Raw genomic sequence first — 25882 nt, forward strand, 5'->3', positions numbered from 1 at the left:
AACTGCTCTGGGAAAAGAGGAATAGGTTCAGCTCTCCAGTACCTATCCAGCCACCTTCTAGCAGGGCATGTTGCTCTGTGGCAGAGCAAGTGGAGTTTTAAGTGCTAATTAACTTGGGCTAGTAGTGTGTGTTAGTAGTTAATGGAGAATATAAAGTGTCTTGAGAGGCAGTCTTGAGGGAAAACTATAGACATCTGTGCCCTTGGGGTTGGAGGGTAAAGTTCTGGCTCTGCAGCTCAAGTACATTCACTGAACTTGATTGTCCAGTTGCTTGAACTTGAATTTTAAAAAGTAAGTGAGCTGATGTGTTTAGTGCAGACAGATCTTAGAAGTGGAACCTCGGCTCTTGGATATGCTGTATGAGGACACCTCCACATGTAGCTAAAAGCTTTGAGGGCAAAGTCACTTCACCTGGCTTGCCTAGGCCAGAGTTGAGCATCCTGCTCAGTGCTTATTGCTAGGCGAGCATGTCAAAACGTCACAAGAAGCAACTGAGTGGCATGGGACTCCTTTGCTGCCTCACTGCTGGATGCACTTGGTTTGCACTCTTCTCTCACACCTCGCTGTCACCTGCCAGCTATTCCACCTCCTGCTTCAGACTCTCAGGTGTTATCCACCTTCTGATGGGTGGTCTCTGAGGGCCAGAGGAAAAGCTGCAGCAAATAGTACTGGTGATTTCAGTGAGCGGAGTTCCTTTTTCCCCTCAAGCTATTGCTGACCCACTCCCCTGGCTTGGCAGGGGGAGCTGCCGTGCTCTCAGGGTCTTGTCTCCTGGCTGAGATGTAGAGCTGTGCATTGATAAAAGCTGTTCTCTTCACTCTCCTGATACTGACTGGTCCGCACGTAGCGCTTTCCCTCTTTGTGGGAACACTGAGATGTACTGCTACAGTTGCCTACAGGAGTGATTTAGGCAGACGTCAAGCAATGCCTGCTCTTTGGAAGAGTTTCATTGCACAGTGAAAAGGCAAATAACCAGGTAAACTCATTTATTCTGTGGTAGCATAACTGGGAAGTATTTAAAAGCAACACAGTTTAAAACTGAACATGTTTAGGGAAGGAGACAGAAACCACCTTGACTGGAAAGTTCTGAAAGATGCAGGAGCCTTCTAAATTTAGCAGACAAGTCTTGCCTAGTCTCACAGTCAATTCACGTGCTTCATTCATTTGTGGTCTCCTACAGAAGAAGCCAGCTTATGAAATCTTTGCGGTCCTGAGTGCTGTGAAATGCAAGAGCCCTCTGGTACTTCTGCTGCATGGAATACATATACCGTGAACTTTGTTGTGTTTCATCTACTTTGAGCAGGTCTAACCCTACTTATATCTTTTTTTTTTTTTTCTCTCTCTACCTTTCTACAGAAACGGCAGATTTTGGTAACAGTCATAGAAATCTGCCTGCCGCTGCTGTTTGCTGCCATCCTGATTGCACTTCGTCACCGGCTGCATTCAATCAGCCACCCCAATGCCACTATCTACCCCATCCAGTCAGTGGATGACCTGCCAGCATTCTTCTATCACCGGCATCCGAGCAACCCGTGGGAGCTGGCGTACATCCCCTCGAACTGCAGTGCTGTGAAGAGCATCGCTGAGGCCGTAGAGAAAGCTTTACCTATCAGCATTAAAGGTTAGCAGGGGCTGGGGGTTGTGGCTTGGACATATGCATCTCTGAAGTCAGGCATGCATTTGTTAGAGCTCTAAATTGAACACTGCACCTACAGTTTTGGTGATGTAAGTGCATTCCTGAACTGGGACCTGCAGATAGGATGTTCTAAGTTCCTTGGATGAAACCTCTAAAGGACATGAAATTCTCCCTAGATTAAGCATTACTAGGGTCCAGGGACCAGCATCTAACCCAAGCACTGGGTGGCAATGTTGGTGGCAGCAGCTTCGCTTTTATGGGCTGACCTGCCAGCTAAAATTAAGAGTTCTCTTGAAACAGAGAGTTCTGTTCAGCAGTCAGCTGTGTCACCTGTTCTTATGGGTAACATCCGGTACTCATAAAGCAAAATGAGGTTTAAAAAAATGGGCATCCTCTTCTCTTCTGTGTATTTGACAAATTTGTCTAATCAATCTGTCTTCCATCCCAGTAATTGTTAGATTAACCAGAAATTCTCAGACTAATTTTTGTTAAGATAAATCTCGATGCTCTATTCCCAGAATGCATCACTTTGTCAGACCTTCAAGGCAGTGGTTTTGCTTCTGTTTCACTAAATCTGCCAGACTTGGTTTTGATTTTTGTTACATTTTTTGTTGCAATTTCTATCTAGAAGTTGAAATATATTGGCCTTAATATAGCTGAATAAAATGGCTGTCACTTCCTTGACACAAAGTATTTGATAATCTTGCAGAAAATTTTAATACTTCCACTTCTTGTTCCAAGCTGAAGAAAATACTAGAATTTTTCTGTTGAAAAGATATCTGACCTTCTGCTCTCAAGGAGGAGAAAAAAATCTGTGTCCCCCATGATGGGTACAGCTACATCCCATATAAATTCCTCATGTCTGACACCGATGATGTTTTCCAGCTCTGGTTGGAGTGCATCCCTCCTGCCCAGAAAAACCGTCCTGAAACCGTATGACATTTGCAGTGATGGCTTTCTGGGTTTCAGCCTGCTCTGTGAAATGCTCTGCTCTGCGGACTGCGACTCCTACAGGCTGCTCACAGTCTGCCTTTCCTTCCTCTGCAGCTCAAGGCTTTTCCTCAGAGAGGGAATTTGAGGAATACGTGAAGTTGGACAACCGCTCAGGCAATGTGCTGGCTGCCGTTGTGTTCAAACACTACTTCAGTCAGAGCAAGGCCCCCTTGCCCCTCCAGGTGAGCAGAGCTGCTGGGTGCGCGACCACAGCTCAGTGGTGAACAGCTGGGACTGGATCCCAGCATCCTGCGGAGGGAGAATGACTGTTTTAGCCTTGATGGGCAGCTGCTGGCAGAGGGGGACTGATGCCAAGTGTCCTGGCTCCCGGAAGCCTGCTCTGTGCAGTCAGATGCCTGCGGAGGTGCCCAGACATGCCTGGGAGGGCATGTGAAATGCAGCTCTTCCATCAGCACTTTGCAAAGCCTGCTTGGAGGGCGAGGAGTTTACTGCTAAGCCATTAACAGTGGCTCAGTGCTAGTGCTTGGAGGGACGTGTCCATGTGAAGAAGGATGCGAGGGTGACATCCTCTTCCGGCCCTTTGTGGTGCAAGGAATTGCTCCTCTTTCTGATTAATCTGGGACACAAATCTCCTTTCTGTGCTCCTTGCAGGTTGATTATGAACTGCGCTTCAAATACAGCCCAAGGAATGCCCCCCGGAGTGAGCAGACGGGCTTGAACCCCAACCTTGACCGTGACTGGCACACCAGCTACCTCTTCCCTCTTTTCCAGTTGCCTGGCCCCAGGGAGGCCAAGTTTGCAGATGGTGGAACACCAGGTGAGGGTTTGCTTTTATTCCACCATATGTCATTTGCCAGCCGATAAGACAGACTTAATTTTCTGTATAGTGACACACTGTACAGTATTCACTGAGACTCTGAGTATAAATAAATATCCCATAAACTGGTATCTCTTGGGAAATGCTGGCCAGCACCTGGCCTGGCCCTACAGCAGCCAGCTGCAGAAATGAGGCCTTCCTCAGTGTTTCCCTCCACCAATTGCTGTCAGCTGGCAAGGGAGCTCCCAAGGCCAGGAAGGGCAGGATACGGGCTTTAAAAACGCAGGGGATTTGTGAGGCAAAGAGTTGACGTCATCTCTGTCAGTCTCTTACTGACAGATAAACAAGTTCTCCCTGTGTCCTTGGTGACTGTGCCCCGCATGCTGTGGCTGGTGCGTGGATGCTGCAGGCCTTGCTTCCCACTGCTTTAGCCAGTATAACTAGAGCAAGCTGGAGGTGTGGGATGACAGTCATCTTCCTAAAGGTCCTACAAAATAAGGGAGAACATCTGCTTGTCTGGAAAGCGTGCCCCTGTTGAAAGTAGTTGGATAAGAATAAATTTTGTTTACTTGAATTTTAAAATTTAAATATGTATTTTCTCATTTTAAATCTATTTTTAATGGAAAATTTGTTTCAGGTGCAGACTATTTAGGTCTTATAATGCTATGTCAAAACTAAATAGAGCAATTCTGTGGTTTCAGCAAACATTTATAAAAAAAAGCCAAACCGCTGAGTGGGAAACAGCAGTGAAATTCCTGGAGCTGGCACTGGTTTAGGACTAGCCCAGCCCTTGACTTCTGGAGCTTCCTCTGTGGCTGCAAAAAGGATGTTTCCCTCAGTTCAATTTCTCCTTCCATTTGGTTCAACAGCTACATCAAGAAAAAAATTGGGAGACTGAGAAAGCGGGCAAACTGATTTTCCTCAGAGGGCGTAGGTAAAACAGCATGAGGGCACTGCATCTACTAGTTTGAACAGAGACACTTAGATCAATTCCCTTAGTACAATGTTTGTTTAGTCAATTAGTTAATATAAATCATTGTCAGTGTACTCCTTTTTTCCACCTTTTCCCTATCTGTTTAGGATGTTTTAGGCAAGTAACTTTCAAAATGCTGATTTGGAGCTTTCTAAATGGAATTCTAGTTTCCATTCAGGTAACGGGGTAGAAATCACCTGTAACGATAGAGTAGTTTAAAAAAACCCCTATTTTCTAATGCACAAAAATTTAAGCCAAATATGTGAAAAATGGGGTATATTCTTCCCCACAAAAACCTGCTTCAGTATCGCATATTCTGTTGGTTTGCCAAAAAAGGGCTGAATTTCATACAAAAACTCAGTTCAGTGACGTTGATTGTGGTTAATGATAACTGAGAATCACTTTCCTTACAAAAATAAAAACCACGCAGAAAGAGGATTGCCATTTAAATCAGTTTCCTGCTAGCTGTTTTTGAATGATGATTATGAGAGATTTTAATTGCTCTGATTTTAATCCTTCCCAAGCCTCTCTATGTCTGCTGAAATGACAGGGAGTATTTTGATGGTGACATTTGTGTTCCTTTTCTAAGAGCTCATTTTTTCTTTGCTGTTCTTCCCAAACGATCCTTCCCTTAGAGGCTACTTCTCTTCCTAGGAAGGTCTGTGCTGTTCTTTTCTCTCTGTGAATTTGTCTCTATAGAACATGCACCCATTTCTATTTCCTTGTGTTGTTTTTGCCATGCAGGTTATATCCGGGAAGGCTTCCTGGCAGTGCAGCATGCTGTGGATAGAGCCATCATGCAATATCACACTAATGCCACCAATGCCAGCCTGCTGGAGAACATCACAGTGGTGGTACAGCGTTTCCCCTACCCGTCGTACGTCAATGACCTCTTCCTTCTTGCCATCCAGAACCAACTACCCCTGCTGCTCATGCTCAGCTTCACCTACACCTCACTCAACATCGTCCGTGCTGTTGTGCATGAGAAGGAGAAGAAGCTGAAGGTAATGTGAGAGGGTCATGTGGAATGGTATTTCCCATGCTGTGCCTTTTGCGGGCTCTGATGCCCCAGGAAGAGCTTCCCCTTGCTTTGTGCCATTGGGACCTCCTTTTTGAAGGAACAACATTTCCAAAGTAATAAGCACCCTATGATCTGTAACCCATATTGCTGTCAGTGCAGACAGCTTTGTGCGTAGTGCTTGCCTTCCTTGCTTTGCTCCCCTCACTATGCAGTGTTTTCTAACAGATCCTTCCTTTAAAAGAACTGGATAGGAACAAAATCCCCATTAGCTTTGGAACCGGCAAGCAGGAGGTGGGGAGAAGGATGACGAGGGATTAGCAAACTCTAGGGAAGAATGTTGTTAATCCTGTTGCTGGAACCCAGCTCTGTTCTTCCTTGCTGTGCAGCCTTATCTGCTTAGCAGTGCTGTTGGATGCGAAGACTGGTGTTTCTTTTGGACTGGACGGTATTTTGAAAGGCGGCTTCTTGAGAGGACAAGTCTTGTGGATTCAGGAATTCAGTGTGTGGGAAGCAGGATTTCTGTCTTTTAAATTTAGAAACCTGTGTTTCTAAATTGTGGTGTGTGGGTGGTTAGGAGCTCAGCAATTGTGATGGTTGCAACATCAGGCCTGAGGGTGCAGGGCTCGGTTTCCTCTGGGGTGTTAGGTTGTCTTGCCCTCTAGTCTGCCCTGCTGCCAAATGACTCCAGCAGCCCCACCAGCCTGAACTGCTGTGGTTTTGGATCCAGCTTGGCACTTCAGGGAAACCTTGTTCTCCTCATCCCTCCCAGCATGACTGTGGTGGCGGCCCCTCTTCAGGGAGGAGGCGTTGTATGAGGATGAAGGCTGCATAGGGCCGCTGGTGCCTGGGGCTACCTCCTCCCTCACCAGCACTGAAGGGATACAGCTGCCGCCTGGCCTTGCTCACTGCCACACGAGGTGCTCTGGGCCCCCTTGCTCAGGAAGCATGGGGGCAGCTCTGGGTAACAACTTGGCCTTCCCACAGGAGTACATGCACATGATGGGCCTCAGCAACTGGCTGCACTGGAGCGCCTGGTTCCTCATGTTCTTCCTCTTCCTCCTGGTGTCCGTGTTTTTTGTCACAGTGCTCTTCTGTGTGAAGGTGAGTATCTTTCCTCAGGCCCACATTGCACAGGTCAGTACTGCTGTGCTGGCTGGGCGTGGGCATCACAAGACTTCTGTGTTGTTGGCTGGGGAGAAGGAGGACTATCCTGGTAATTCAGGACTCCTCCTTCTTCCATGCGCTTAATACGAAGAGCCTTTTTCTGAGCCAATTCCTTGCTTAACTGGGGGGGCAGAGCTTAAACCCTGTGCAGGATGAATGCACTTGGAGTGCACCCAGGAGCTTGGTTTATTCAATCAGGCCAGGCCCCCACCCCACTCCCAACAAGTGGGCTAGGTACTTTAACAGCTTTTCACACTACCTATGTCACCCAGCAGCAGGATGAGATTGGAGGGTTAGAGCTAGGCAGGTGCAGAGAAGGCCCAGGCATTCCTGGGCCTAGCAGGAACTCCTGTTCCTGAGAGCCTGTGAATCCTTGGAGAGACTCAGGCTCTCCTGCTTCTCTGTACCAGCACCATGAGAAACAAAAGGCAGCTGTCATGGGTGGAAAGCAAGATGTCCCCTGCCTCTTAGATCCTGTGTTACATGAGGACAGCCCATACTTCCACCATTTGGACTGGTCTAAGAGGGCCTGGGTGTTCTTGGTCCATCTCAGTTTGTTTTTAACCCATGGAAAACATCAGGCCTTGGCTGCCTGTGTGTGCCTGCAGCTGTAGCCAGCTTCATCAGCTGCAAGTGTAACAGGATTTTCTCGGTAGGTGAGCGAGCAGGGAGCAGTGCTTACCAACAGCGACCCCACGCTGGTGTTCGCTTTCCTCGCCATATTCTCCATCTCCTCTATCTCCTTCAACTTCATGGTGAGCACCTTCTTCTCTAGAGGTGAGTCTGTCTTCCCTATTTGCCTCCTCTGGCTGATCTGTTACCTCATGTGTGTCTGTTATGCAGCTCATCACTGAGCCGCCCTCAGTGCCCTTATGTAACCCCAGAGAAAAGTGCTACAAGGAGAGGGGGATTTGAGCAGTTATCAGCTTTTTTAGTGGTCTGTGGTCAGCCTCACCTGTTCTCCTTCCTGTTCCCCTGGAGAAATGTGTGACTAGAGAAGCTGCTTCTGTGCAAAGGGTTTTTATCATATAAACTAATATCTCTTGAAATCTCCATTCATCTTCCCCGCTGGCAGTCCAGAGAGCCTGCATTTTGCAAGCACCCTTGTGGTAGGAGCTATCTGACCTACTGCCTGTAAATCCCTACTTGTAAACAACCTAGGCTTTCAAGTTAGAGGGTCCGTCTGGTGAAATGCTGATGCTGTTCCAACTGGTAACAGGAAACCCTCAGATAGAGGAATACACTTAGATTCTGTTTCCCCGTCCATCTGGGATTTACAAATCCTGCCAAAGGCCATGAGAGGAACCCACACAATGCAGAGAGTTCATTCTGGGCCTTGTGCCGATGGGCATAAGAGCATTGTTTCTCTTGCCCATAGGCCGTGCATGGAGAGAGCAGCATGGTGTAAAAATTATAGATTTTTGCATGATTTTGGTTGGAAGGGATCTCTGGAGAGATCTTGCTCTGGTCCATCTTGCTCAAAGCAGGGCCAACTCCAAAGTTAGATGAGGCTGCTCAGGGTCTTGTGTGGGACAAATTGTCTTGATGCACAGGGCGGGATCCTTACTTCCCTCTTTGGCTGTGTTTTATATGTAGTGCTTGTGAAGGGAATATATATACTGTCACTTCCCAACCCAGATCAGCTAATCTTCAGGGCCTCATCTGGGTGTCCTGGGCCCCCGAGTGCTGTGCAGGAGTGCTCTGTGGTTTGAGGTGGGCTGGGTGCTTTAACAGCTGTCCTGTGTGGAGTCAGTATCCAGCCCTGCTCCTGCCTTGCTGTGTGACTTGGGCACATTGTAGCCTCCGCTCCCCTGTTACTGTTTGTACAAAAGACTTGAATCTCCATGGATGGAAAGCTGGCAAGAAATATTCAGCAGCATCACTGTGTGACAGATGTTTCCCTTCCCTTTTTTCTCTGTCCTTGCAGCAAACGTTGCAGCTGCTGCTGGTGGCTTCCTGTACTTTTTCTCCTACATCCCTTACTTCTTCATCTCACCCCGCTATGACCTGATGTCCCACAACCAGAAGCTGGCATCCTGCCTCATCTCCAATGTGGCCATGGCAATGGGGGCACAACTCATTGGCATGTTTGAAGGAAAAGGTGAGCAAGTGCCTCTTGTTCCTCATACCCGTTGCTGCCAGTCAGCAGAGGGAGGGAAATCAGCCTGGTGTTGTGCACAGTTTGCTGGAAGCTGAATGTTTTTGTCCAGTCCTTCGGCTCAGTCTGCCTCTTGGCCTCCCTTTCTCTGTGGTGGGTTGGAACTGGCTTATGTGCAGTCTGAAGGGCATAAAGAAGTCAGAGTCACTTTTCTGCTCTTAGCAAGAGCAGGAGAACTAACTGTTGAATGTTCTTGCAGGTCTTATCAGCTTTGCCCCTCCGAACCCTTGTGTCTGGCAGCTGTGAAACGGAATCTGGGCTGTACAAGATGCTGTAGTCAGTCACTTTGATTACAAAATTAATTCTGTTCTAAGGGATGGGAATTAATTGCATTCTCTCCTTTCCAAATTTTTTTTTTTAATTTCCATGTTAATAAGAATTTGCTGTTGGTTCCAGTAGAGGCCATGTTTTTACGAAGTGCTGGAACTGAGTAGGAGGCTGCAGTGACAGATCTCACTAGAGAAGAGATTGTTTCTTCCCAAGGCATTTACAAAGAATGGGAAGGAAGAAGCCTGATGTTGTGTGCAAACAATGGGGCTGGGAGCCTAGAGATTTCAGTACAGTTCCTGTTGCATCTTTTCTCTCCATCTGTAAAACAGGGATTGTTCTAGGTTTGCTATGTTGCAGTCTCTTCCAGAGCCTCCATGTGTTTTTGTCCTCAAAACTTGAACGTTGTTATTTCATACATCTCCTCTAAAACTGGTAGGCTGTCTTCTGGGACACAGCATCTGTGCAAAGAAACATGATACATCTTCATTTCAGAAGGTGGCTATGGGGATTAAGTCAGCCCTGCATGAGGTGCATTGATACAGCATTAATGGAGATGCTGTAATCATTTAGATGTAGAATGGCTTGTGGGATAGCTAACAGACTAACAGCGAAGAGAGGGAAAGCAACACAGGAGCCCTCTGAGCTGCTTGGGTGCTGACACAAGTGATTTTATGGCTGGGAGGTCCAAAAGGGTTGCTGGGTTTGATTCTTTGATGTCTGCAAGGTGATTGAAACTCTTTGGGCAAATCTGTGCTACCACTTAAATGTTTGTCACTGGCTCTGGAGTTTCCCTTGCTGATATGGCTCAGTTTAGGTAAGTAGGTTCAGTGTAGGTAGGGTTGGCAAAGAGTTAAACATCATCCCAAATGACCAGTTATATCTGCATCCTCTGCATCTGCTCAGCTCCACTGAGCACTTCACAGAGCAGGAGAAGTGAAGCCCCTGCCCATCAGGTCCTGCAGTTGCGGAAGTGTGGCAGTGACCCCAGAGCTGATTAGCTGTACAAGGTTCTGTCCTCAGCACAGCCAGGATGGAGCAAGGAAGGTCCTGCAGTGATTCAGGTGTTTCATCCAAATGCTTTTGGGTCTTCACAAATTATGTTGCTGAGCTCATTGAGTGTTTGGGCCAAACAACTCTCTCTCTTCCGTGGAAGATGGAAGGGGTTGTAGTAACTCAGATAATGGGTAATGTGGTGCTCTGTGCAGTACAATGCAGAAATATCTGGGTTTGCATAGAATCAGCTTGTGTTCAGCAGATGTTGCTAGTTTTGATTCAGTTCCAGGCTTGCTGAACTGGGAACATTCAGTGTCTCCATCCCAGGTCAGGGTGTGCAGGGAAGGCTCATTAGCCTGGGCCCAGCGCCGTGCAAACGTGGAGGAGCGTTGTGGGTGTTGTGCAGTGTCCACATATGTAAAGCCATGCTGAATCTGATCTGGCAAATCTTAATGAGGTGTCCTCACCCTGTGCTCCATGGGTGAGACTCAGGATGCTCCTATATTTGTGCACAGTTAATACACAGCCTGGAGAGTCCACCCGCCAGTACCTGAGAAGTTACTGCATTTTTTGCATTAAAACATGTCAGCAGGCAGGGGGACGTGCAGTGTGGAGCCACGCATGTATTACATATTAGCACATTAGCTTCTCATTACCAAGCGGTGAATTAGGACAGGGAGATGTTATTTGACAGTCTTGGAGAACACGTGCTGCTATGCTTTATCCTTCCAGGGGTGAGTGCTCTCGACAGATGTAAACATTGTCCTCTGTGCATTTCAGGGATTGGCATTCAGTGGAGGGACCTCATGAAGCCAGTCAGCGTGGACGACAACTTTACCTTAGCACAAGTGCTGGGGATGCTGCTCCTGGACTCAGCTTTCTATGGCTTGGTGGCCTGGTATGTGGAGGCTGTCTTTCCAGGGGAGTACGGTGTGCCGCAGCCTTGGTACTTCCTCTTTACGGTGAGCACTGCTGCCCTACTTATGCATCCCTTCCAGCAGGGTTATAGAGGACTTGCTCAGTGACATTCTCTGCTTTTGTGCTATGCAGCAGGTGAGACTAAATTAACCCTGTGGCATCATCTGGCCTTTAAAATTGAGGGGCCTGCAGTACATACTCAGTAAAGGCTAATGCTGCCATATTTGCTACTGAATATGAAGTATACCTTGCGGGTCTTTCTGGCTTTAAATCATTGTCCTGACACTTCGTGGCTTGCATGGTGTTGTTAACAATGTCTCCATGTCCCAAATGAAGGCAATAGAGAGAAGCTACAAGTGAGAGGAGACCATATCCAGTCATTTAAAACTCTCCTGAGCACTGAGATCCAAGTGGGCCTAGGTAGTCTATGCCCTGCTCTCTCCGCTGTGAGGCATCACATGCTAGTGACAGGGTATGGGTTACAGTTCTAAAGCAAGCAAGTTTTCGCCCATCAGCTGAGCTGGTATCACTCTGCCAGCATGTTGCAATAGCCAAGCAAAATGTGTCATCTTCAGACAGTGTAACTGTGGTGGTTAATGTAACTCAGCTGATTGCTGGTAATTCATTAAGCCACCTTTAATCATGTGAATGTATCCTTTGTTATTTGATTTGGAGGCTTTTCCTTCTCCTCTCTTAATTCCCTGTCCCAGTATGATTTCACTTCAGCATCTGACTCCATATTGCAGTTAAACCAGTGTAGAGCTCTCTGCACAGCAGAAATACAGCTGTCTGCCAAAAGCTGTGGTGAGCTGCTAATTTCTGGGAGATGGCAGTAGCAATCTGATGCAACATACCCTAGTCCTGGCTTGTGGTGGACATAGTGAGCTGGACATGTCAGTGCTTTGGCACTCAGGTGCCCTGCATGCGGGAGTTGTTGAATTGTTGTTTCCACAGGGATTTAAAATCTTACCTATTCTTCTCAGAAGGGTTAAAAAAGGGTATAATTGCAGCTGCTGGACCTCAGGCCTTTTCCACTTAGAGTATGTCAAGGTGCTTTGGAAGCTGATTGTCTACTAGATCTGTTCCTCAGGCTCTTCTGGGCAGGGTGGTTCTGTCTGAGGAATTCTACTTCTCATTGAAATGCTAACCTTTTTTGTGGAGCTGAACACTGGGAAAACTGCCTCTATAATCATGGGCAATCATGCTGTAAGAGAGAACTAGCTAAAGGAAGTAGGCAGCAGGGCAAATGCAGAAACAGTTTCATCCTCCGGCTTACCTGCGCAGTAAAGATACACTGGTTAGCAACTGATAACCAAAGAGAAATGGTCTTGCAGAGCCCTGGGAGGTGTCTGCATGAGAGGAGGAGGGTGGCAGGAGGCTGGGGAAGAAGGGACAGTCTGCGTGCCCTGCACCTGAGTTTCTCTCTCTGCTTGCTCTCTCTCTCTGCTTGCTTGCTCTGCTCGCTTGCTCTGTGCACGTGCTTTCTCCACTCGCTCACTCTCTTGCTCTCTGCACTCTCAGCCCTCGTACTGGTGTGGGCGTCCTAGGACTGTCGTGGGAAAAGAGAAGGAGGAAGAGGAGGACCCTGAGAAGGCCCTGAAGAGCCAGTACATTGAGGAAGAGCCTGCTGACCTCGTGTCAGGAATCAAAATAAAGCACCTTTCCAAGGTACAGACTCCCCAGTGTGGCATTAATATTAGTGCTGGGACTTTTCCCGTGCTCTTCTCTCCCATTTCCCAGCATTATCCTAACATTAGAGCGGGCCTTGGTCATACTGTTTCTGCAAGCAGTAACCAGGTGCAATGACTAAGGGGAACAGAACTTAAATCTTTTCCTACTATAAGCTGTTGAGCGATCTCACAGCACCCTGGACTTGCAGGAAACTGTGATGCCCTGCTCTGGAAAGCAGTGGATGTAGGAGGAGAAAGGCAGGGCTCCTGGTGTGTTTGGGGCCAAAATCCCCCACCTTATAGTGCCAGCGCATGGGATTTCAGGCAAAGTAGCCTCGTGCTTCCACCCACCTACAGCAGACTTGCAGGCAATGTGCCTAGTGCTGTGTTTGTGATCCACTTGATACTAGCCCTCCCTTGCTACAGTACTGCCTTAGTTACCCATGCTAAAGTCCCAGTTCTGACTTTTCTTTTTGATCACCCCTCTTCCTAAATTGTCTTTGCCCACTGTGGGCACATGGTGCTCCCTCACTTCATAGGAAGTAGGATCACCCTGCTCCTGGATTCTCCCTGCCCTGGAGGGCAGCTGATTCAAGGAGCTGACAGGCACACATCTCCTGGTGTCCAGCACCCTGCACAGTGTGTGCAATCTGTCCTACACATGGTAAATACAAGATCTGGGCCTTTGAACAAAGGTGTGTGCTTTTATTTCTGGCCTTTTGCTCCTGGGCTACCCAGGAGACTGGAAACGCTAGGAAGGAAAAGAAATGGACCCATGTTGCTCCACAGAGGGACCCTGTGGCATGTGAAAGACTGGAGAGAGGGGTGTCTCTGGCTTCTCTGGCTGTTGGAAAAGGCTTCATTTTGGTGTGGCAGGCAGCCTTATGATGTGTAAACTCATAGGATGAGGCAGGACTGTTTAATGCTGTTGTTGCCAGGCCAGCTGGTCCTATGCTTGCCCACAGAGCAATGTGGGCACCCGTTGCATCCTGGATGTTGTTTTTTTAACTCCTGCCTACAGGCAGCTTCCACATGATTAAACTGCCATCTTCACCCTGAAGTGTGTTGCTTGGCTGTTGTAATGTAGGTAAGGTTCTTCTCCATAGCTAGCTGCACTTCAGTTTTCAGCTGAAGTAATAGGTACTTGCAGGTGCCGTGACATCTGCTTTTAATCTGTTGGATACTGGTGTCTAATGCCAGCCCCCTGTGAGCATCAAAGGACTTGATTGCCCAGTGGAATGGAGCAGGCAGATCTGAAAGCACTTGCCTTGAAGGGGATATCAACTTGTTAACATGATCTTGACAGATTTTCAAAGTGGGAAACAAGATGAAAGAGGCAGTCAAGGACTTAACAGTGAACATGTACGAAGGGCAGATCACTGTCCTGTTGGGACACAACGGTGCTGGGAAGACCACTACTCTGTCTATGCTCACAGGTAAGAGCTACGTCCTGTCTTGGGGCTGGCACGTGACAGGAAGGGAATCACCTAGAAGCATGCTAGGCCCTTGCAGTATGACAGGACAGGTGGCCCTCCTGGCGAAAGGGAGCTAATCTCTCCCCTTTAAAGCAAGCGAAGCTGTACCTGTTCTTTGAGGTTGGGAAGGGGTTTTTGCTCTTCCCCAAAGCACCATCAGTTCACTGAGCTGTTAACCAAGGGTGCCTTGGTATTGAGAAGCATGTTGCTGCTTGGGGAGAGCTGGGGGTCCATGCTTAACCCTTTGTGAGAGTAGGATCAACCAGGGGGTATGATCTGTGAGGGAGATCAGACTGCTTGGTCCAGAGGCCTGAAGCAGGATGCAGTCTTTAAGTATGTCTAAGAACCCTGAAAAGAGGAAGGATTAGCTCTAAGATGAGTTGCTGTGTGCTTTATTGTGATAGGGGAGGGCACAGGTCAAGATTTGGTCGTCATGCATTCCTGAGCTGTTTAGTTCAAGGCAGTCCTGTTTGAGCACAGTGGATGGACTTAGATGGCTTTTGATGGTCCTTTCTGCCCTGTTTCCTGTCATTCTGTGCTGCTTCTGCTAGCCCAGGGTACTCACAAGATCATCCCTGGATGGCAGCGTGGCTCTGGGCTAGCATCAGGTGAATCTCTGCCATGTTGAGAGCCAGGGTTTGTCTGCCCAGCTCACTCCTTGCCTGCCCAGTCTGGCAGCAGTTCCAGGTCCATCTCCCATTTGTGAAGGGCATTCAGTCTACACTGGAGGAGGCAGGAGGGAGAAGCCCTCAGGCCCTGAATTCAGTGGCAAGAGACTGGTTTTCTCAGGCCTTTGGCAGAAACCTGTATTTGTGGGGGAATGGTTGGCCATGGCAGGGTCCTGGCTTTTCCTCCAGCTCTTTGTGGTGGCTGTGCAGGGTTATTCTCACCCCTGAGCTAAGGCTGTTGCGTGTTGCTCCTCTCAGGTCTATACTCTCCAACAAGTGGGCAAGCATACATCAACGGCTACGAGATCTCACAGGACATGGTTCTGATCCGACGGAGCCTGGGCTTGTGTCCCCAACATGATGTGCTCTTCGACAACATGACAGTGGAAGAGCACCTCTATTTCTACTCGGGGGTGAGCACAGAGTTTGAGTGCAGCCTCAGGTTTCATTTCAAGTCTTGTTGCTGTGTCTCACCTGTGCCTTTAACCTGAGTTAAAACAGCATCTGTTGTTGCTTTACAGTCAGCCATGTGCTTCCTTGGGGCTGGGCTGGCGACGGAGGAGGCTGGGAAGAAGCTGTGAGAGTTCAGATTAGAAAGAACAGCCCTTTCTATTCCCTTCCTGTATCATCCTTAATGAGTTCCTTGTTCAGCTGGGCAGAGGAGTGGAGGGATCTGGAGCAGCATTGCTCCTGCAAGGGCTCTGTGCAGCAGAGCCTCCTTGTGTCAGGTGTGTGGCCAGGGGCCTTGTATAGGGAAGGGAGTCCCTCAGTTGGGCAGGAGTTAGTTTTTATATTCTTCTTTGCCTTCCTGACTAAATGCATAAAGGTGTGGAGAGAGGGAATGTGGGGGATTTTGTAGCACCCAGTTGCTGAGGAGGGGAGTAGGATGTTTGCCTGGGACATCGTTACCCCTGCAGATGGACTTGACCCTTCCTTCTTCTTGTCTGCCAGCTGAAAGGCTACCCACCTTCCAAGTGCCCTGAGGAGATCAACCACATACTGAGGATCCTGAACCTGGAGGACAAACGCCACTGTCTGGCAAAGGCGCTCTCCGGCGGCATGAAGCGCAAGCTCTCTATTGGCATTGCCCTCATTGGGGACTCCAAGGCGAGTAGTTGTGGTAGGGCTCAATTTGGACCCTTTTCCCCAGGAACAACATAGCAGAGTGCCAAGGCCTTTCTTCTCGTGGCTGCTTGGGTAGCTGCTCCCCCAAAGAGGATCATTACATGCACGTTGGGAACTCAAGGCTCCCTCTGGGCTGCTACTGCTATGCATCTCCCAGCCCCTTCTCAACCAGTGCCCATCTCCTATGTGCAGGTGGTGATGTTGGATGAGCCAACATCGGGGATGGACCCAGCCTCCCGCAGGGCCATGTGGGACCTCCTGCAGCAGCAGAGGAGCAACCGTACCATCCTGCTGACCACCCACTTCATGGACGAAGCTGACCTGCTGGGGGACCGCATAGCTATCATGGCCAAGGGCGAGCTGCAGTGCTGTGGCTCCTCTCTCTTCCTCAAGCGTAAATATGGTAAGGGAGGAGCAGACAGGCCATGCCAGAGCAAGGAGGAAGGCCCCAGACCATCTGATGGGAGTGCCTGTCTTCCTCTTGTCGTGGAGTAGTATGAGGGGGGGATATAGGGCAGGGAAGGAGACCCACTACTCTGTCTGTTCACCTCTTCCTCTCCTTGATGCTGTTCTGCCTTCTTTCAGAGATCCATACCCACACTCTCTCCTCACAGCCATGTAGCTAACCTCTCAGAGATGACTGATGCCAAGAAGGCCTTGTTTCTTGGCTTGCCTTCAGCCCTTCCCACTAGCTTTTGCATCATGTGTACAGCTCAGGCACAGCCAGCAAGGCCCTGTGATGCCTTACCAGCCTCTGTCTTCTGCTGTCTGCCCCAGCACTGAAGGTTCAGGTTTGGCCCAGATTAGGCTGGTATTTACACTTTTCTCCCTTCTCTTGTGGATCTGCCCAGGGGCAGGATATCACATGGTGATGGTGAAAGAGCCGTATTGTAGCCTGGGGGAGATCTCCCGCCTCATCTGTCAGTACGTGCCCAACGCCACCATGGAGAGCAATGCCGGGGCAGAGCTGTCCTTCATCCTGCCCAAAGAGAGCACGCACAGGTAACGACATCGTGTCCTGCTTCCCCTCACTGAGTGGTTCCCATCATCTGCACACAGTAGGGACCCAAGCTGTGGCAGTCACAGGCTTGCTGGAAATGAGAGCTGCTCTCTGTGTCTTCTGGGAAGGCACAGGAGGAAGTGTGACCCAGTGGTTAAAGTGCTTGTCTTGGAGACCTGGGTTAAGTTCCTCCTTTCACCAGTCTTCCTCTCTATCTGCTGGCATGTTGCTCTGATGTCTCCGTGCTTACCATGTGCCTGTGTAGCAGCTAAGTGGGAGCACTGATCGTTGATAGCTGCTAGCTGTTATGGTGTGGAGGGTAGACCATGTAAGCAAACAAGGCAAGTTAGTTTGGCTCCAAAATCAAAGCCCTTTGTTTCCTCCACCAAAAAGGAAGGACTGGCTTGGAGGTATTATCTGATGGTCGGAGTACACAGTAAGAGCCAAGTGACAACCCCTTGAAAGTCTGTCGTGTTTGCTCAGCCTCTTAGCGTTTAGCTGCCAATTGGAAAACCCATTTCCTTGAAGGGGCTGCAAGCATCAGAGGAAGGAGTCCTTGGAGGGAAGGTCTGTGTTGCCACCAAAGCAGAGATCAGGGCTTTCGCAGCTCCAGAGGGGCAGGGGCATAGAGCTGCAGCGTTACCTTCCTGTTCACTGGCCTGCCCAGCTGTGTTCCTGTTCTCCTCCATGCAGATATACATCCTACCTAGGGCTGCAGGAGCTAGCAGTCTGTTGAAGAGGTGCTAGAGTCTGGTAGCAGAGATGTCCCACTGACACCTAGGTGTGCGCCTGATTTACAAGGCAGTGAGAGAGATGTTTGGAAGCCCTTCAGTGCAACTGGGATCTGGGCCAAAGCCTTCACACAGGGCCCTGGGAGGCTGAGAGCATCAGGTCTCTGGACAGTGGTGCAATATGAATAGCTGAGGCTCCCTGTGGCAAGAAAGAGTACCAGAAGATGGAGCCTGAAAGCTGCTTTGTGGGGAGAATATTGCTCTGAGCACTGCAGGCAGCTCTGGAGCTGGTTGCAGGATTCAGGCCAGCTGCAGGATTGTTTCCTAGAGTGTCTTAACCTCTAAGTACCCTCTCTCATCCTCTATCCATCCCTGGCCGTGCTGAAATCCAAGGCCTGGGGATTCAGGGCACTCTGTTCTGGAGCTTCGTCTGCCATCCATTAAATGCAGGGGACACCATCTTTCTGGCACCCCAAAATAGACAAGAGCTCTGCCCGATGGAGCTAGCCTTTGATGCCAGAAGAAGGGATAAGTGGCAGCATCCAACACCTCACCTCTCCTTGCAGGTTTGAGGCTCTCTTCACTGAACTGGAGCAGAAGCAGGAAGAACTGGGCATTGCCAGCTATGGTGCCTCTGTCACCACCATGGAGGAAGTCTTTCTGAGGTAAGAAGCCAGAGGACAGGGAGGGAGGCTGAGCTCCCCCTGGAAGGGCTGAACAGCAGCAGAAAACTCGTTTGTAGCCCGACTCACAGGAAGTGGAGTGCTTGCATGTGGCAGGAAAGCATCTCAGTCTGAATCCTTGAGCCCCCCAGTGTGTTCAGCTCTCCTGGGAGCTGTGGTCAAGGTCCCTTTAGGGCTGACTCTGGAGTGGGACCTGGGCCTCCCTGCAGCACAGTAACATGTGCTGTAAATGGACCCAAGTGCCTTAGTCCTCTCCTGCAAAAGCTTTCCAGAGGGTAACAGACCTGAAATCAGAACAGCCTTGAGGGCAGGGGTGGGTCCTGACTCTGTGTTTGACACCACGAGCTCTTTAGGCTCTGCTGTGGAAACCACTGAGCCTTGCCTCGGTGTATGAGTCACAGATACCCCTTGCAGCCCCACCAGCACAGGTGCCTCCTGGCCTTTTTCCCTGCCATTCATGTGTGCTTTCACCCTCTAACATGAATTAACAACGTTGACGCAGTCCCTGTGTACTTCAGCAGCAGTGATGTCTGACACATCCCAAGCAGGGACTCTCTCTGGGTTAGAAAGTCCAAATGTCAGTGTGAAGTTGCACAAAGCCATTTTTTATCTTTTTCCTGCTAAAAAAAAAGCCCTTGAGCTTTAACAATTGGGGGGGGAGGGGGGAGAAGAAAAAAAAAAAAAGAGCTGCATCTGTGGAAGAAGCTTTATACAGGCAGTGCCTTTTTCCCACAAGCCTTTCCAAAGTGCTGATTTTGTTTCTAAATGACCAGACTAGGAAGAAAAAGCTGGCTAAGGTAGAGAAGGAAGGTTGGAAGAGTCAGCCTGACACAGACAGGTTGCTCTAGGGCTCTCTGAGGCACGTGCGGATTTTGTCTCTGGGGTTTGGCTTCTCTAGCTCAGAACAGCTCGATCCTGTCCAGGTTTGCGGTCCACCATCTGCTTTCCCTTCTGGTGGCAGGGTTGGGAAGCTGGTGGATTCCAGCATGGATATCCAGGCTATCCAGCTCCCTGCTCTCCAGTACCAGCATGAGAGACGCTCCAATGACTGGGCCATGGATGACTCCAGCAGCCTGAGTGGAATGACAGATATGACGGATGACAGCGGGGCGCTCATTACAGAGGACTGCTCCAGTATCAAACTTAACACAGGGGTGAGTGCTGGGGGATACCAGTGCACAGGGAACAGGGAAGAGCACATCTGAAAGGGATCTCCGCAGCAGGGGAGCTACAAGATGGAGTTTGCCCTGTGCAAGTCTCACTGCATATTATTTGTAGGTTATTGAGGGAGAAGTGGAATCTGCATCTTAAGTGCAAATTATTTTTAGAGTCAGTTGGGATTGGTTGCTGGGGTTGGTCACTGCCATCCCCTTACATGTTATTCTTGAGTTCTAAAGAGGTGCTGCCTTTTGAAGATGTACAAGTGGTCTAAAGTGTTTTACACCTGCTGTTGTTACATAACTTGGGATTTTCAGTGAGGAGATGAGGAAAAAAAATCTTCCTCATTTTGCTGAACTTGCATTTCTCATCTGGGACAGCCCTGCATGGCCAGCTGGCTGACACATCTGTGATAAATTTCCCTCTGCTTTGCAAGGGCATGCCTCAAAGAAGCAAAGAAAGGTGTTCATGGGTTTAAAAAGCAAAGAAGTCCTTACATGGGCTTGGCTGGGAGCTCCTGGACTTCACAGCCCAGTTGCTGTAACAGAGAGCCTTGCTGCAATAATCCTATTTGTGTTCCTCAAATGCTGAGAAGGGGGACTTAGGTAGAGGTCATGTCTGAAGCTGCTTTTAGATCCCCAAGTAAGTGTCCATTTGGAAAGCCGTGTGTTTTGAACTACTGACCTCCTGCTCTGAAGTCAAGTGCTACCCTGTTAATCCCTTTAGGGGCTTTTCTGGAAAGCAGGCTGTCATGTGAGCTTGTGGGCTAAACGCAGGGAGGACAGAGGGGTCAGGGAGTTGGCCTTTGGGCTCATTCCCTCCAGAAACTTCTTGGGCGTGGGGCTGGTGGGGTTGTCTGCAGCTAGTAGGACTTGAGCCTGACCTCTGACTTCTCCTGTCCCAGTTCTACCTCTGCTGCCAGCAGTTCTACGCCATGTTCATGAAGCGAGCCATGTACAGCTGGCGCAACTGGAAGATGGTGGCAGCACAGTTCCTTGTGCCTCTGATTTTCACTGCCTTTGCCCTCATCGTTGCCAAGACCTTCCCAGGACCCAGGGACTCCTCCCTGCTGAGGCTGATGCTGGAGCCCTACGGCCAGACTATTGTGCCTTTCTCTGTCTCAGCTACCTCAGGTCTGTCGCAGAGGTTAGCGGAGCAGTATGTGGAGCTGCTGGATGCCCAGCACCAGTCGCCACTGGAGGTGCTAGGTGAGGGTTCGTGGAGCACACGTGGAGCAGGTGGTGCCTGGGGGTGTGTACAAGAGCCACGGGCTTTTCCTGCCAGGGCCGGGGGTATGAGAATGCTTGCAGGGAGGCTTAGATCCCAGCTGCAGTGTATCCAACATAACCTGTTCTATCCTCTTCCTGTACAGGGTGTCCTGCAATTGGCTCCTGCCCTTCCTCGCCCCAAGCAGGGCTATGTTCTTTATAACCCTGTGTTTGTGGCCATCGTTAGGGCTAGAGTGAGCTACCCAGAGCTGGGGCTGCTCACAATCCTTCTGCAGTTGGCCCTGGGTGTCAGCTCTTTATTTGCTAGAGTCTGCTTGTAACAGCAGAGTGGTGTTTGACAGGTGGCCTGGAGGAGTACCTCATCTCAAGAGCATCCGAGGAGGGGGGAGCCTTCAATGAACACTACATTGCAGCTGCCTCTTTTGAGGGAGTCGGAAACCGCACAGTGGTCACCGCACTGTTCAACAACCAGGCATACCACTCCCCTGCCACTGCCCTCATGCTGGCTGACAACGCTGTCTTCAGGGTGCTGGCAGGCCCCAACGCATCCATCACAGTCACCAACTACCCTCAGCCCCGCAACATCACTGAGAAGGCCAAGGACCAGCTCATGGAGTATGTCTGATCGCACAACACTTCTTTCCTGCTAGGGCTCACAACTTCCATTGGCACAAACTGGCTCGGTTGTACTAACGTCAGTGGAGAAGCCAGCCTGGAGTTTCTCAGACCTAAATGTAGCTGTGGTTGCACTTAAGAGGTCAGGAGAGCAAGGCTGTGTAGCTGACTGACCTGCCTGAGCCTGGCAGTCACTTAACCCAATGCAGGTATCTCACTGGTTGAGTATTTCCCTTTAGATACAGCCTGTGGTTAGGGATTTTTTTCCCCATGGATGCTCAGTGCCCATTTCTTCACCTGGGATCAGAGGGAGCTGTGCAGCTGTACATTTCAGGAGATCCTGCATCCAGGGTCTCTGAATCTCACCTGTACAAGAGGGGTCATGTGTGTGACCTTGCAAAGACAGGGTGAAGATTTGTAGTGTGCTAGGAGGGCTGTACTTGGGAGACTTACTGAGATATGCTTTTATTTTGGGGCATTTCTTGTGCATGGTGGTTTGATGGGTGAGTGTAGTCTTCACAAGAGCTGAGCATGATGGAGGCAGAGCTGTTCTGACCTTGCTTGCTCTCCTCATGCAGTGCTGGCTCCTCTTCCTGTCCTCACATTTCCCCAGTGCTGAACCACCCAGGCAGTGGTACGGCATCGTATAATGTCGGGTTAATGCCCCAGGCTCAGTGTTGCGAGGAAGAAGTACCAGGGGAACGTAGGGTACTGGTAGCTCTTGCTGAGGTTGTTGGGACCTGCCAGTGCCCATCATTGCTCAATGTTCAGCCTCTGACACAGATTCATGACTAGGAAGGATGGCAGGGTGCTGTCTGTAGCTGCCCAGAGGGTTGGGGCCTCAAGTTGGAGGGAACCCAGATGGGGCTGGCGTCAACACCTATTCCTGAAACATGGCATAGGTGTGTTGTCCCCGTGTAGCCTCAGCGTTGGTCTGTTGGGCTCTCCCTGTTTTAACCAGCCGTACTGCTCTCCCCTCAGAGGCCAGACTGGGTTCGCCATTGCCATCAACTTGCTCTATGGCATGGCTTCGCTCGCCAGCACCTTCGCACTCCTACTGGTCAGTGAGCGGGCCATCAAAGCCAAGCATGTCCAGTTCGTCAGTGGAGTCTATGTGGTCAACTTCTGGCTTTCTGCCCTGCTCTGGGACATCATCAACTTCCTCATTCCTTGTGCTCTGATGCTGGTAAGTCACCAGTAACACCTTCCTGTCATACCCTCTACAAGGTCCCTGCCATCACCATGAAACCCCTGTTGCTGATGGAAGATCGCTGGGGACTCCCAGACCGTCACTGGGCACTCTGCATAGCGGGGCTCCCAGACCAGCTCTGTCATGTAGCCAAGAGAAGTTTTGACTCCTTCAGTGCTCTCCACGTTTCCTTTGCCTCTGCCTTTCCTTGTGTCAACCTACGCAAGCTGCTTGAGCTGTTCAGTGCACCAAGCTTGGCCTCTGGGTGTTACTATATGGAGTGCCTGATCTTCTGGGAGAGCTGGGATGTTTGCGGATGGAGGGATTTGTGTGGGTGGAGGGAAAAGGATGAGACCACCTGGCTCTGGCACTGTCTCAGTTAATACAAAGGATCAGCAAGAAAGCTGCCCCTTGTTCCTGCTGGGAGCTGGGCTGTAGGCAGAGCTGTCCAGTTTCCCTACCAGTAAGGGTCAATTGTCTGCAGCCTCTAGGCCTGAACATTTTGAGGTGGGCAGTAGCACTAGAACATCCCAAGTACGTGGGAGCCTGGCGAGAAAATTCCCAGGGATCAGATTTGCCCTTTTGCATCCTAATCTGCAGGAGCTTCCCATGGAGACAGGTATAGGCTACTGGTGTTGCCAGTGGGAACCCTTGGTGATGGCATCTCCAGGCCGGCATAGTGCTACTATTATGTTTCTTGCTGCCTAAGCTGTTCAGGCAAGATGGTATCATTTGCGGTCAAGACTAACAAACATGCGCTCTCCTCACATTGCTGTGCCCCAGGTGATATTCCAGGCCTTTGATGTGCAAGCCTTCACTCAAGACAGCCACCTCGTTGATGTGATGCTGATCTTCCTCCTTTATGGCTGGGCCATTATCCCCCTCATGTACCTCCTCAGCTTCTTCTTCTCAGTAGCAGCCACAGCCTACACACGTCTCACCATATTCAACATCCTCTCGGGCACGGCCACCTTCCTTGCAGTCACCATCATGAGCATTCCAGGTGAGTCCTCTTTCCTCCATGCATGCCCAGCACTGCATCCTCCCTTCACCAAAAAGATCCAGCCTGGGGCTGTCCCCACACCCAGAGCTGGCAAAAAAACCCCATGACAGCCCATCCTCACCGACTTAGCATGACAGAATTTGCTCAGATTCTCCTTCTGAATGTTGATGTATCAAGATCTTTCTCTAAAAACAGCTAAATCTGATCTGTTGATCCTCATATGCTCCTTTTTCAGAACTGGGCTTGGTGGACCTCTCCAGAACCCTGGATGAAGTCTTTCTCATCTTACCCAATTATTGCTTGGGCCAATGCATCAGTGACTTCTACCAGAACTATGAGTTCATTCAGTTTTGCACCTCCTCTGTTGAAGCGATGTTCATCTGCAAGGCATTCAGTGAGTTTGTTTGTCCTTGCCTGCCCATGCTGGCCATTCCACTGCATCCACAGCCTTGCTGTGGGGTGTCTGTGTGGGGTGAATGGTGAGGCTGGGCAGCTGTGGCAGAAGCATTGCTGGGGGAATTTGGAGTGGCTGACCTGAGTCCAAAACAGCTACAGGTTTGGTTGTGCAACTGTGGTGCTGTGCTTGAGAAGAACTAGTGCACGCTGGAAGGGTGGATGAGCTTTGCTTTGTATTTTTCTCTGGAGCAGCTGGAGGAGCAGGACTGGGTTTTGGGGTAGAGGGAGGGCTAAAATCCCCGACAGCATCTTGATCTCTCATGTGTGAGTGCCTGTGTCCCCAGCCAGGACTCAGACACGAGATGCCCATCTTGGGAAATGGGATGCTCCAGTACCATGGAGCCTCCAGCCCAGCCTGGGCAGTAGCTTCAGGTACCATTTTAAAGCAAAAACTGAGCAGCATTTGAGGCTAACGGAGGGATCCTGTTAAGGAACATTTTTCTTGCTAACAATTTGGAGGGAAATGTGGCCTTGGGAAAATTTCATAGACCAGTGAAGAAATAGCAGTTGTAATCTGGGTCACAAATCCTGAAAGAATGAATTGATCTCCTCTGTGTATCTCCACTGGGCATCTTTTGACAGTGCCAGATCCCCTCCGGGGCCTGAATCCTCTTGTGGGAGGGGCTGGAAGGAGCTGGGTGCAGGGATCTCAGGGCTTGAGCAGTGTGGGCTGGGATGCAGATGAAACTGGCAAAGCTATGGGCACCCAGTTCTCTCTGGAGCATATTTGCCCTTCCCCAGAGTGTGGATTGATCCAAATTTGATTTTATTCCACCCCTGCTCCAGATATCAGTTGTCAGATGAACTACTTTTCCTGGGAGACGCCTGGGATTGGACGATACCTGACATCCTTGACCATCCAGGGCTTCTCCTTCCTCTTCCTCCTTTTCCTCATTGAGACAAACCTTCTCTGGAGAATAAGAACTTTGGTCTGTGGCATCTGCAGGCGGCGAAAATGGGTGAGCTGAAGCATATGGCAGGGAGAAGTAGGCACCCTCATGTCAGGTCCAGGGGTCACTGTGAACCGAAGACAGGCCCATGTCACTTGTTCAGATCCTATCCAAATTCCTAAGGTCCGTGGAGTCATTAAGATCCAGTGGTCAGGGCTCCAGTTCCCTCTTCTCCCTCTGTTCAGGACTCCGCACAGAAAGTATCGCTTGGCTAGGAGCAACTACAGCTCCCAAACCCCGTAGACTATGTGCCTTTTGACTTAAATCTTCTTCCTGGGAGAGCACCCATTGAGCATGTTGCTTAGAAGGGCAGGTCCTTTGAACAAGTGGGGTGGAAAGTGGAGTGGGACATCCCTCGAGGTAGTTGACTGAAGGAGTGTATCCTTCATGGGCTGGGAGGACTTGCCCCAGGTCAGTCTGGAGGAACCTGTTTGTCCCACAGCAGCAAGGTAGCAAAGAGTCATTTTCTCTGTATTTCAGGTTACACTCCTGAACAGGGTGCCTGTGCTGCCAGAAGACCGGGATGTAGCAGATGAGAGGAAAAAGGTTTTGGAGTCACCACCAGAGCTGCTGTCGTCACTGAGCAGCCCCCTGGTCATCAAAGAGCTCACTAAGGTGAGGAGAGAGCGTGGATCTTCCTGGGCAACCTGCTCTGAGCAGACTCATGGTCCTCACAGAGTTTGCCTTGCTGTGGTGCTGGGAGTTTGGCATGTCCTGTGATGGCACAGCTTGTTCTTTGCTCTCCGCCAGGTCTATGACAGCCGGGAGTCCCTGCTGGCAGTGGACAGGATCTCCTTGGCAGTCAGCAAAGGTGAATGCTTTGGCCTTCTTGGCTTCAATGGAGCGGGCAAAACCACCACCTTCAAGATGCTGACTGGAGATGAGAGCATCACATCAGGCGATGCGTATGTGGATGGCCACAGCATTCTGGCCAACATCAAAAAGGTACTGAAGGCTGCAGGGATGGAGGGTGAAGTAACAAGCAGTCCTGTTTTTTGCTGTGCTGTCCAGTGTGTGTCACCTTGC

General features: G+C 49.8%; 1 protein-coding gene across 2 annotated transcripts in view; it reads left to right on the forward strand.

The window, feature by feature from the left end:
* Positions 1-25882, forward strand: part of ABCA3 (ATP binding cassette subfamily A member 3) — a 48885-nt gene that overhangs the window by 15132 nt on the left and 7871 nt on the right. The window contains exons 3-26 of one of the 2 annotated variants that reach the window (XM_067306054.1): positions 1357-1621; positions 2684-2811; positions 3242-3407; positions 5125-5384; positions 6386-6502; positions 7222-7342; positions 8493-8666; positions 10767-10948; positions 12426-12572; positions 13881-14010; positions 14976-15130; positions 15669-15824; positions 16035-16245; positions 16694-16844; positions 18140-18238; positions 19218-19410; positions 20319-20622; positions 20985-21258; positions 22240-22444; positions 23231-23450; positions 23686-23844; positions 24693-24865; positions 25337-25471; positions 25607-25801. In XM_067306054.1, coding sequence (XP_067162155.1) covers positions 1357-1621; positions 2684-2811; positions 3242-3407; positions 5125-5384; positions 6386-6502; positions 7222-7342; positions 8493-8666; positions 10767-10948; positions 12426-12572; positions 13881-14010; positions 14976-15130; positions 15669-15824; positions 16035-16245; positions 16694-16844; positions 18140-18238; positions 19218-19410; positions 20319-20622; positions 20985-21258; positions 22240-22444; positions 23231-23450; positions 23686-23844; positions 24693-24865; positions 25337-25471; positions 25607-25801 — 4320 coding nt within the window. The remainder of the gene's footprint in view (positions 1-1356; positions 1622-2683; positions 2812-3241; positions 3408-5124; positions 5385-6385; positions 6503-7221; positions 7343-8492; positions 8667-10766; positions 10949-12425; positions 12573-13880; positions 14011-14975; positions 15131-15668; positions 15825-16034; positions 16246-16693; positions 16845-18139; positions 18239-19217; positions 19411-20318; positions 20623-20984; positions 21259-22239; positions 22445-23230; positions 23451-23685; positions 23845-24692; positions 24866-25336; positions 25472-25606; positions 25802-25882) is intronic. The other variant, XM_067306055.1, reaches the window with a different exon arrangement.

The sequence above is a fragment of the Apteryx mantelli genome, chromosome 16 (genome assembly GCF_036417845.1).
Source record: "Apteryx mantelli isolate bAptMan1 chromosome 16, bAptMan1.hap1, whole genome shotgun sequence".
NCBI classification, from domain to species: Eukaryota; Metazoa; Chordata; class Aves; order Apterygiformes; family Apterygidae; genus Apteryx; species Apteryx mantelli.